This window comes from Centrocercus urophasianus, unplaced genomic scaffold, assembly GCF_019232065.1.
Source record: "Centrocercus urophasianus isolate 14NV4802_14NV808 unplaced genomic scaffold, USGS_Curo_1.0 seq_36, whole genome shotgun sequence".
Classification (NCBI taxonomy): Eukaryota; Metazoa; Chordata; class Aves; order Galliformes; family Phasianidae; genus Centrocercus; species Centrocercus urophasianus.
Window position 1 is genome coordinate 2,266,722 of NW_024884933.1, and position 11,298 is coordinate 2,278,019.

At 43.8% G+C, this 11,298-nt stretch overlaps 1 protein-coding gene across 1 annotated transcript in view; it reads left to right on the plus strand.

Annotated features, from left to right (window-relative positions):
* UBR4 (ubiquitin protein ligase E3 component n-recognin 4) overlaps positions 1–11,298 on the plus strand; it is a 68,581-nt gene that overhangs the window by 22,051 nt on the left and 35,232 nt on the right. Inside the window, exons 40-56 of the mRNA XM_042831819.1 lie at positions 1–183; positions 366–524; positions 1,105–1,257; positions 1,543–1,770; positions 2,614–2,771; positions 4,003–4,174; positions 4,331–4,532; positions 4,817–4,980; positions 5,071–5,287; positions 5,612–5,828; positions 7,169–7,201; positions 8,284–8,347; positions 8,783–8,917; positions 9,571–9,745; positions 9,973–10,110; positions 10,550–10,671; positions 11,044–11,155. Of these exons, the coding sequence (XP_042687753.1) occupies positions 1–183; positions 366–524; positions 1,105–1,257; positions 1,543–1,770; positions 2,614–2,771; positions 4,003–4,174; positions 4,331–4,532; positions 4,817–4,980; positions 5,071–5,287; positions 5,612–5,828; positions 7,169–7,201; positions 8,284–8,347; positions 8,783–8,917; positions 9,571–9,745; positions 9,973–10,110; positions 10,550–10,671; positions 11,044–11,155 (2,632 nt within the window). The remainder of the gene's footprint in view (positions 184–365; positions 525–1,104; positions 1,258–1,542; positions 1,771–2,613; positions 2,772–4,002; positions 4,175–4,330; positions 4,533–4,816; positions 4,981–5,070; positions 5,288–5,611; positions 5,829–7,168; positions 7,202–8,283; positions 8,348–8,782; positions 8,918–9,570; positions 9,746–9,972; positions 10,111–10,549; positions 10,672–11,043; positions 11,156–11,298) is intronic.

The following is an 11,298-nucleotide window of genomic DNA, read 5'->3' on the forward strand; positions in this document are numbered from 1 at the left end:
GTCCCAACTCTTGGCTCCCAAGAGGGTGCTTTTGAGAACGTCCGCATGAACTACAGCGGTGATCAGGGCCAGACAATCCGGCAGTTGATCAGTGCACATGTGCTGAGACGTGTGGCAATGTGTGTGCTGTCATCCCCACATGGACGTCGGCAGCACCTGGCTGTGAGTCATGAAAAGGGCAAGGTGAGTGAATGATGTCTTCTGTCAAGTATGGCGTGGCTTAGAACAACCACTTGCTCTTCAAGAAAAGAATTCTTAGAGCAGAAATGGTAAAAAGTGCAGGGATGGCATCATAGAGCTAGAATGGAGATGACTTTCTCTCCGAAATTCTAAATGTGGGTAAGGAAGTTCATTTCTTTTTGCAGATTACAGTCCTTCAGCTCTCGGCGTTGCTGAAACAAGCAGACTCTAGCAAAAGAAAACTGACCCTCACACGCCTTGCATCTGCACCTGTTCCCTTTACTGTACTGAGCCTAACTGGGAATCCCTGCAAGGAGGATTACTTAGCTGTGTGTGGACTGAAAGTAAGTGTCTGGCTGACTCTTTTCCTAGGCAGCTGGAAACCTCATCTCAAAACCATCTGTAGTTTTCTTTTGAGGAACTGTATCAGAGCCAGCTCCAAAGGTCTGTCATTAATGAATCACTTTCTTACTAGATATATGAAGTAAAAGAGGCAGTTCCTATATAAGTAATGTAATAAATGGGGCAATGCCTCAAAATAATAGTTCTTACTGTATTTAGGCCAGATTTATTTGAAGACTGAAGTCAAGGTTTATCCATGTGGAACTTAAAGTGTGTTGGAACTAGTCTGTAACAGCTGGTGTGTAGTAATAAGGACTCACTTTTTGGTATTCTCCCAAGTTCAGATTCAGCTTTCACAGTGCAGAAGCCACAAATCTGTTATTTAGCTAAGAAACATCTGGAACAGAACGTGTATTTTTTTAAACTTACTTTCATGTCACTTTTGTTAAGTGCAGGAATTTTAGATTCTTAGTGCGTGAGTCGTTACTGAAGTTGAAATGAATGCCAGCTTTTAATTGTTCTTGGCTTGAAATATACAGGTATTCTGTTCTGATAGTTGACCAATTATTTTCATTGCTCCAGGACTGCCACGTGTTAACATTCAGCAGCTCTGGATCAGTCTCTGACCATTTGGTACTTCATCCCCAACTGGCCACTGGAAATTTCATCATTAAAGCTGTGTGGCTGCCAGGATCCCAAACAGAGCTTGCTATTGTGACTGCAGACTTTGTGAAGGTATGTTTTCTCATAAGCTACTGATGATTTGTGATTGTCTATTTCAGTCTTAAAGACTCTGCAGACCTGCATGCAGAGGAGTTATATTCGTAGTTAGAAATAAATTGGAAATGTATGTTTGTGCTTCTGCAAGAAAAGGCAAAACCAAATAACTCGAAGAGCAGAAAAATGAGCTATAACATGTACCAGGCATTCCCTGCTCTTGACTTTTGTCTATTTGTGCTGTGAAAAGAAAAGGCTGTTTAGTTTCACAGTGGTTGATTCTTTTCTTAATTCTCCTCACAGATTTACGATCTCTCTGTGGATGCCTTGAGCCCAACATTCTATTTCCTTCTACCAAGTTCCAAAATCAGGGATGTCACTTTCCTCTTCAATGAGGAGGGAAAGAACATAATAGTGATCATGTCTTCTGCCGGGTACATCTATACACAGCTCATGGAGGAGGCAAGCAGTGCCCAGCATGGTCCATTCTATGTCACCAATGTGCTTGAAGTCAATCACGAGGACCTGAAGGTACTGATGACTTCTCTTTCTTGTAGTATAGGCACAGTGACTTCTCATGTTTTCAGTCTTACACTCAAAGGCAGAAGTTTCCTTTCCTTTTATTCCCTTTCTTAAAGCTCACTTATCTACATCAATGAGCTTGCCATTCTTCTGAGGAGAGAAATATCCTTGCAGCGAAAGGGAGTGGGGGTAAAAATTAAACCTCCTGATCCTTTCATCTAGAAAATGTAGCATGTTTTTCCATGGCTCCCTCTGAAGTTATGCCCAGCAGGATTTCTCAGCAGGGAGATGTCTTGAGAGCAGTGCTGACCACAGAGAGGCATGGCAGAAAATGAAGTTATTGACCATTGCTGGAGCTGCATAGGTGGAGTGAGCCTTTGTTTCTGGTCCACAGCAGCTCTGTATTCTTGGATTGTGCTATGCATGCAGGTGACTTTAAAATCCATCCACGTTTTGCTCAGTGCTTTTCCTCCAGCCTGCATTTCTGAACCAGGGAAATAGATGAGAAGAAGGCCTGCAGAACAGCTCTGTTATGAGCTGGGAACGTGGGGAGTGCTCCATGTGAGACTGTCATACAACATTCAAGCACGCAGTAGCTGAGGGCACTACCTACAGTATGCAATCTCAGTATCCCATTTGGAAGTCTTTGAAGTATCTGGTGGATGACTTCATCAGGGAATTTAGCTTAGAAAATGTCATTTTGGACTTATTTTCCCTCACGGGTGGAAAGGGAGTGGTGGAAAGGCTTGTGGAATAATTTGATCAGTTGAGAAACTTAAAAGCCTGACTGCTTGAGAGTGTTTCGGCGGATGCACATTTATCTTAGATATCCTTATTTCTCTCATCCTACAGGACAGCAATGGCCAGGTAGCAGGAGGGGGTGTGTCAGTGTATTACTCCCATGTCCTACAGATGTTGTTCTTCAGTTACTGTCAAGGCAAATCCTTTGCAGCCACCATCAGCCGGGCCAGTCTGGAAGTGCAGCGGCTATTCCCAATCAACGTAAAGAGGTGAGACTCAGGTGCAAAGCTCCCTTGAAGTTTTTCTGTCGATTTGTTGGAAATAAATATTACTGATTAACAACCCAATCCCTAATAGCCAAAGCCTGTAGTGAAGTTCCTCTTTTTGACTGATGTTTTTTTGTTACTTTTAATGTTATTACTGGCCTAATATCGGGATGAATTGAAACCAGAGCTGACTGTTTCAGCGGTGGGATGCATATGCATCTCTTCCCACTAGGATTTCACAGCAGAAAGGTGGTTTCAGAGCAACCTTACTGCACTGTGTGGAGCTGCTTCTGGTGCAGCAGCTGGAACTGATGGGATTACCCACCCTCACGGAGGCTGCAGAGCAGGAAGCCTTTGTTTCCTTTCGGCACCAGGACTGCAGTGGACCTTGTGCATTGTGCATATTAAGGCTTATTTTCAGGCTCCCTCGAGGGAAACCAATCTCTTACGCTATGAATGTGGCAAGAAAAAAGCTGTTCTGTCATCTGCTCTGACAATTGGAGCTGGGCATTTCAGCCACAGGCTCATTGCTGGCTTGACACAAAGCCACTATCTTGAGTAGGCCCTGTGGAAGGGTCAGGTTCCAGAGCTCTCTGTCTTCAGTTAAGTTTAACTTAGTGGGAGTTTTTTGCCTTTTCTTTTTTATTATTTTCAACCTGTGGGCAGTCACACAGATTCTCCTTGCTTAGTGCCACTGAGTGTGCTGAAACATGGTACTGTGTATCCATGTGAATTTTAACCTGTGTGCCAGCTTCCTGTGCTCAGACATAGCAATATGTTGCTATCCCTAATGGTAGCCTGATGACAGGAGCTCGTACTTGAAAGAGAAAGCTGAAAACCATTTTAAAATTACTGTCTAAGCTTTGGTCGTACAATTTTACTAGTAAGTGTGTTTCCTTGAGTTCTCATAGTACAGATCAGGGCTGTGTGTTGGGATGCTCGTGTCTTCTGCTTGCATTAGTTGCAGTATCACAGAATTGCAGGGATTAGAAGGGATCTCAAGATATCGAGTCCAACCCCCCAGCTAAAGCAGGTACCCTACAGCAGGTTGCACGGGTAGATGTCCAGAACCTTAATCTCAGGTTTCTCATCTATGAACCAGGCACGTAGGGTTCCTGGCTGTTCAGTAATATGAATTCCTGCAGTGGAGGAAGCTTTAACTGGTCCAGTGCTCGTGAATTTTTGTGTGTTTCCACTTGTTGCTTGATATCATTCTGTCCTTCATCTCTTACAGTTCAAATGGTGGGAGTAAGACTTCGCCAGCGCTGTGCCAGTGGTCTGAAGTCATGAACCACCCTGGCTTGGTGTGCTGTGTTCAGCAAACCACAGGTGTCCCACTGGTGGTGATGGTGAAGCCAGACACCTTTCTTATCCAGGAGATTAAAACCTTGCCAGCCAAAGCAAAGGTCTGTGGAGATTCTCTGTATTTTGGCCCTTGAGATGTAGTCTCTTTTTCCAATAACAAGATCTCTAGTTTTGGCACCCTTTTAATCCAAAGTGTTTGTTTCTTCAAGCAGCAGTTACCAGGTCATTTCCTTGACTTCCATTGTCTGCGTTCACAGATTCAGGACATGGTGGCCATCCGCCACACAGCCTGCAATGAGCAGCAGAGAACTACTATGATCCTCCTGTGCGAAGATGGGAGCCTAAGGATCTACATGGCCAATGTGGAGAACACCTCCTACTGGCTCCAGCCCTCCCTGCAGCCTAGCAGTGTCATCAGCATCATGAAGCCTGTCCGCAAGCGCAAGGCAGCTGCTATCAGTAAGGGACTTCTGTATCTCATGCAAGCTAGCAGTGGCAAATACAAACATGAAGATTGGTCAACATCGTGTAGATACTTAAGGCATTCCCTTTTGACAGTTCCAGTTTACCTCAGGCCTAAGTACTGGTCTGGGTGAAGTCTTTCTATAGATCTGTGTAACAGTACGTAGCTATCCGGCTAGCATGGGTGTTTCCAAAGGAGCAGAGCTCTTGCAAGTTGTTTTGCCATCGATTTGCCTCTTGGCAGTATTTCATGTCAAAAATATCAATCTTCTCTCTTTTAGCAACTCGCACATCCAGCCAAGTGAACTTTCCTATTGACTTCTTTGAACACAACCAGCAACTCACAGATGTGGAGTTTGGAGGCAATGATCTGCTGCAAGTCTACAATGCTCAGCAGATAAAGCACCGGCTCAATTCCACTGGCATGTATGTGGCCAACACAAAGGTAAATGGGGCACTTTGGGCATTCCATTGGGCTTCTAGGTGATGCTCTTGTCCTGAGTGATGGTACTCCTTTGTGATTTGTCTTCTGCAGCCTGGAGGTTTCACCATTGAAGTTACAAACAATAACAGCACGATGGTGATGACAGGCATGAGGATCCAGATAGGCACACAAGCAATAGAGAGAGCACCCTCATACCTGGAGATATTTGGTCGCACTATGCAGCTGAATCTGACCAGAGCTCGTTGGTTTGACTTCCCTTTCACTCGTGAGGAAGCCTTGCAAGCAGACAAAAAGCTAACCTTCTTCAGTAAGACTCTGTTAATTGTTTGCTTTGCCTGCCTGTTGGTTTTGTTTGACTATGTTGAAGTTACTTGAGCTCACAGTAAGGAGAGCTTCCACAGGTTGTTCATTTGACCTGACCACAGAAACAGTTTGAGGGGCAGATCATGCACACAGTAGCTGTTTCTTTACAGCCTGGTAGGTGAATGTGCAGTAGCCCAGCTGAAGAATTTTGGGTGGAGATAATATGGAAGGGAAGTAACCTCGACAAGGAGATGAAACTGTTAGTGTGGGCATACATTCATGCAGCTTGTTTTGTTAGTCATTAAACAAATTTCTCTCCTCACCACAGTTGGGGCTTCTGTGGATCCTGCTGGAGTCACGATGTTGGATTCCATAAAAATTTATGGCAAAACCAAAGAGCAGTTTGGATGGCCTGATGAGCCCCCTGAGGATTTCCCATCTGCTTCTGTGAGCAATGCTTGTCCCCCAAACCTGAATCAAGGGAACGGTACTGGAGACACAGAGTCAGCTACCCCTGCTGCTGCCAGTGGGACTGTCCTGGAGAGGTATCTCTGCAGTCTTACTTGTACTGCTCTTTGTAAATGAATAGTAGCTCTGGAAGGCTCCTAGGCACGTTTGTGTGCCTTTCAAAACTTGGAGAACTTAGGGAATTAGTGCAGTGTTCTCACTGCCATACAAAATAACAACTGAAAAGTTGATGATTCTAAGGAAAGTGTTGTGCTCTCTTGATTTATCTGGTGAGTTAAAGGGAGAGTTCTGTGTGCGTGCTTCATGTTGCTAAATTAGTTTGCTGTAGGAGTCTTGAAGGACTGAAGTAGATTTCTGCTTTCTTTGGTGCATTTTCTCAAGTTAGTCCTCTTCTGTTTTCTGGAGCTAACCAAGTTTAGGCCTCTATGAAGTTGAATTTGAAGGTGTGTTTTTTGTGTGACCTTGCTTAGAGCGCTTCCCAGCAGCTTATCTTAAGAGCCTGTATATTGCAGGCCTAACTACTTCAGGGGAGAAAGTGTTGATTCCCCCTCCAGTACCCCTACTGAGACTCATAGGAGTGATCTGGGGATATATTGGGCAGAAGAAATAGAACTTTTTTGATGTCCATCCCAATTTCTTTGAGCTTATACAGTCTGTGCTGTATAGTCTGGCAAGTTAGCAAGAACAAGAGGGTAACAGGTCAGAGGAGAATTAATACTGCTGAAAATTTGGTGTTCTAAGGTGTATGCTGCTTGACTTTGGGCAAGTCACAGCTAATTGTCCTACTGACATTCTCACATAGAAGTTCAGGACTTGAAGTACCACTAGCATCCAACTGAATGACCTTTTTGGACACTGATTGCTGTCCATTAATATTTTATCTTGGGATTTTTTTTCCTGCATGTGATTTCTCTTTTCTTCCCCCCTCTGCTGTGACATCTCCACCAGATGTCTCTCTCTGCACAGACATGCCTTCTGATTTCCCAAAGCAGGGGGATTAGATCCTAAAAATTTGGAACCAAAAGGAATGATCCCTTTTATTTTTACAAAGGAGTTACAGAACGCAGCACGATTACCTCACAAAGGGCCTCTTGGGCAGGAACAGCTGAGACAGCTTTTCCATCAGAACTTCAGTGCCTGTACTTCAGATTTAACCTCCAGTTGTGCTTTAAGCAGTGTGCTTGGCTTCTCTGTGCTAGGTGGCCTGGGTCTCCTTTATCTGTTGTGCTGTTAGGCAAGTGTCTGCTGCCCAAACTGAAAGAGTCATGCTTAGATTGACTGTATATATCGCTCTCCCAGCTTCCTGATTTCCCCATTTAATTTGCCTTTTGCTTAGAATGTGTTGTAGGGAGTTTTTCTGTGAGCTTTACACATTATTATTATTATTTTTTTTTCCTTTTTCTTTGCTCCCCCCAAGTTCTGAAACTGAGTCCCTAACCACCCTGGACCGGTTAGTATGCCATCCTTTTCTCTGCACGAATGAGTGTGTGTCAGAGACAGAACACATGGTGTGGCTTTTGTTGACTGTTGATTTTCTGTTTTCCAAGTGACATTCGCTTCTTTACATTCTGGTCATTGCATGGCAGATGATTTAGCAAAATGTAAAGATGAGGCGGTCTGCGGATTTTTGCTGCATACAGCTTGACTGTTGCTTGTTGGACAGATTCCTTTCTGCTTCCCTCCTTATGCTTTTTTCTCCCACTTCTCTTCCCCTGTTGGCTTTATGGCTGCGGGTGCGGGAAATCAATGTTACTTATCACCTCCAGACCTCAGAATTGTTGTTCCTCCTACCTTGTATCCAATCCAATGCTGTCTCATCCCTCCCTTCTCCTATACTCTTGCACTGCTCCTGGTGTGCCAGGTGGCACTTCAGCTAGTTCTACTTCAAGGCATGAAAGAGTGCTGCAGGGGAGGGTCAGCACTTTGCTGCAGAGGTGTAAATAAGGTTTTCCTTGGGGCAAGTATTTTACCAGCCTGCCTTATTGCTGTCAAAACTTCAGCAGCTCTCAGGCGGGCCGTACCCAGTTAATTTTCCTCCGGAGTATTTTGTGCTGAAACTCCAAATTGGAAAGAGCAACCTGTGTGAAAATAGCAAGCAAATAGAATCTTGCTCCCTTAGAAAAGTCGGTTACGCTTTTTCCCATGTGTCATACCAACCCTTGATCTGCAGTCATATGTACGTCTGTGGGCCATGGTGAATTGGTACTGTCAAGACAATCCAAGTTATCCCTGCTGCAGGCTGCGTAAGGAAATGTTTTATCCTCTTTGGTAGAGAAAAGCCCCTGTCTTTCAGCTGTGGATTATTAAAGCAGTCCTAAGTTTGTCTGTGAGCGTGAGCCAGGTTTAACTCTGGTCTGTAACACAATGAAATGATATGCATGGTGCCTGTGGCAGGTTTTATCATGCTTTGATTTTGTACTTGGCATTCGTTAGCTGTCTCTGAGCTACTCATGACTGTAGCCCGCATAAAGCAAAGTGCTAAGGAGAGAGAAGGGTTGCTGTACTCAAGCCTGCTTTCCTTTCTCCCTCCAGGCTAGTAGTGAGTTCTTTAGAAGCACTGGAAAGCTGCTTTGCTGTAGGACCAGTCAACGAGAAGGCAAGTAACTTTCTGAATACATTCTTCTGAAACGGGGGAGGAGGGGTGAGATCAGCAGCACCTCCTGCAGCCCCCGGGGGCCTGATAGGAGAGAGCCACATCCGTTTTGCTCACAGCACTGATCTGAAAGTTGACTTAGCAAACAGCGTTTGAAACTAGTTTAGAATGACAATTGGCATTTGCATTTATTGCTGGTGGGATTTGTGTGTTGTAGGGTGACCTCGTTTACAAAAACAGCGGGGTAGAAGCCCATAAATCTGAAAAGGACTTTTCTTGTTTAGGCATGTGAAATGTTCTTTAAATGTCAAATAATACATTGAGGGAATATCAAAACTGTGTTGCAGGGAGGTAGGGATGCAGAGAAATTGGAATCATGCATTACCTTAATGGTTAGTGAACTGAAGAATGTGTTTTTTTGTCTGTTCTTGAAAACAGGAGAAAAATAAGGCGGCTGCTCAGGAACTGGCTACCATGCTCCTGTCCATGCCTGCTCCTTCCAGTGTCCAGCAGCAAACCAAGAGCCTCTTGGCCAGCTTGCACACCAGTCGCTCAGCATACCATAACCATAAGGTAACATAGTTTGAAGATTTCAGCATCTTCAGTCTACTTGCTAGCTTATGGTAGAGATGTAGCTGGCCCTAGAAGCACCTTTTCCTTGCAGTGTAGTGCTGTAGGCTAGTTTTCCTTCAGATCCTGCTGTCTGCCATGCTGATACTGTGTTTCCTCAGAGCTTCACTAGCTAAAATGCTCTTTGAAGATTTTGTTGTGAAATAATATCTGCTAATCAAGAGAAATCAGGATCTTGAAACGCTGGTTTGTTTGTAAACTGTGTAGCTCAAGATTTCCATTTCCCTATGCATCTGGCTTAGAGTGATAGGAAAATACTAGGGTCAGTAGTGGTTAGGATACATGCTAACGTAGTTGCAGTAATGCAGAGAAGCCTGCAGATAGCCTTTGCTAACCACTTCAGTGGTTATGGTTTTACAATGGTCTTCCTGTCCGTATTTAAGCACGAGGGAAAGAAAAAGTGGATTCTCCAACCAGGTATTTTTTTTCTTGCTGTTGCTGGGTGACTTTATAATACTAGTTGTCATTTCTAGATGACACTGGCCAAGAAAGTTAAAGCAGATTTCCCTGTGAGCTATCCTACAGTTGTGTTTCAGCTGTTCTGCTCTTCTGTTGTGCACTGATTCTCTTTGCCAACGTTATTGTTCTCTTTCCAGGATCAAGCATTGCTAAGTAAAGCCATTCAGTATTTGAGTTCCTCAACCAAAGAAGGAAAGGACCTTGATCCTGAAGTGTTTCAGAGGTTGGTCATCACTGCTCGATCCATTGCTATTATGAGACCCAACAATCTGGTCCATTATACGGAGTCGAAGCTGTCACAGTTGGAAACAGGTAGAGAAGTCTGGATTTTCTCTGTCTTTTAGGCTAACTCAAAATGTTTTGTGGTGTGTGGTTCAGTGTGATGGGTCTGTGTTTGAACTATGATAGGCCTGAGATGGTCTTTGAAATGAGGACGTCAGGCCCTCTAGCAAAGGCCTTTTTCAAATAAACTTAATGTTTCCCTGCTTGTTAATACTTTTCCCTGCACAAGTCTGACAGCTGTTCTTCCAACTGCACAGAGAGTGAAGAAGGGCAGGAGGCTCAGAAACACGCCGAAGGGGAGGGCTGCACCTTTATTACCCAGCTGGTAAACCACTTCTGGAAGCTCCATGCATCGAAGCCCAAAAACGCCTTCCTTGCTCCTGCCTGCTTGCCAGGTGTGCTAACTCTTCATTTGCTATAGACAAGCTTGTATATTTTGGTCTATTTTAAGCTTGTAAATAGAGAAAATGATTTATTCCAAACTAGTTTTAAGCTGCTAATGATGCCACACGTTTTCTGAGGTATGTCTGTAAATTCTACACTAATACTTCTGTTAAAAATACATGTATACTCTAGTAAAAAAGAACTGATGATTGGTTTGTTCCTAGTTGGTTATGCTGCTATTAGGATATTCAGTGGTGTATGGCATGTTCAATGCTCCATATGCCCTACAGGGCTGGTGTGTAAGCTCATTTTGGATTGAAGCTTCAGGATTTTTGTTGACACAATCAATGTGCCTTAAAGTCTGCAAATAATAGATGCGTTCTGCAGTGTCGTGTTCTGTGCTGAAGTGGAAAGGGAATTGATTCCAGGCCTGCTTTTATTCCTCCTTAGGTCTGACTCACGTTGAGGCCACAGTCAATGCTTTGGTGGATATTATCCATGGATACTGCACGTGTGAACTGGATTGTATCCATACAGCGTCCAAGATCTACATGCAGATGTTACTATGCCCAGTATGTAGTCTACTCTGCTCTCTATCAGTCTATAATGCAAGTAACACAAAGAGAGTTAAGTACAGTAATGCAATGGTAAGATGAGGCTGTACAAAACAGTGACTTGCAGCCAAAAACATGGAGCCAGAAGTGAATGAAGGAGAAATGTCTCTCACTGTGTTTTAATAATGTTTGTCACATACTACTTGTGTAATGATAAGTATTGCTTTATGGCTGCTGAGGAAGACAGGGGGTTTAGAAGTTAGGCAGTGATGTAAGCCTTATGTGAATCATGACCAGCAGAGAGTCATAAGCATATTTCCCATCTTTGCACATAATGTGAGTAAGCACATGAAGCTTAAGAAGTTTAATGGTTAACTGTTAACCCTCTAGGATCCCGCAGTGAGCTTTTCTTGCAAACAAGCTTTGATCAGGGTGCTGAGACCAAGGAACAAGAGGAGACATGTGACCTTGCCATCCTCCCCTCGCAGCAATACTCCTATGGGTATGCAAATCTGTTCCTCTTTAAATGACCATGCCCTACTTTATTTGTCAGAAAAGATGCACGCACACAGAAAAGTCTTTTTAAACAGGACCAAACTAGTTTTTCTTATTTCCTTTCTTCCTTCTCTCTTTCCCCACTAAAAA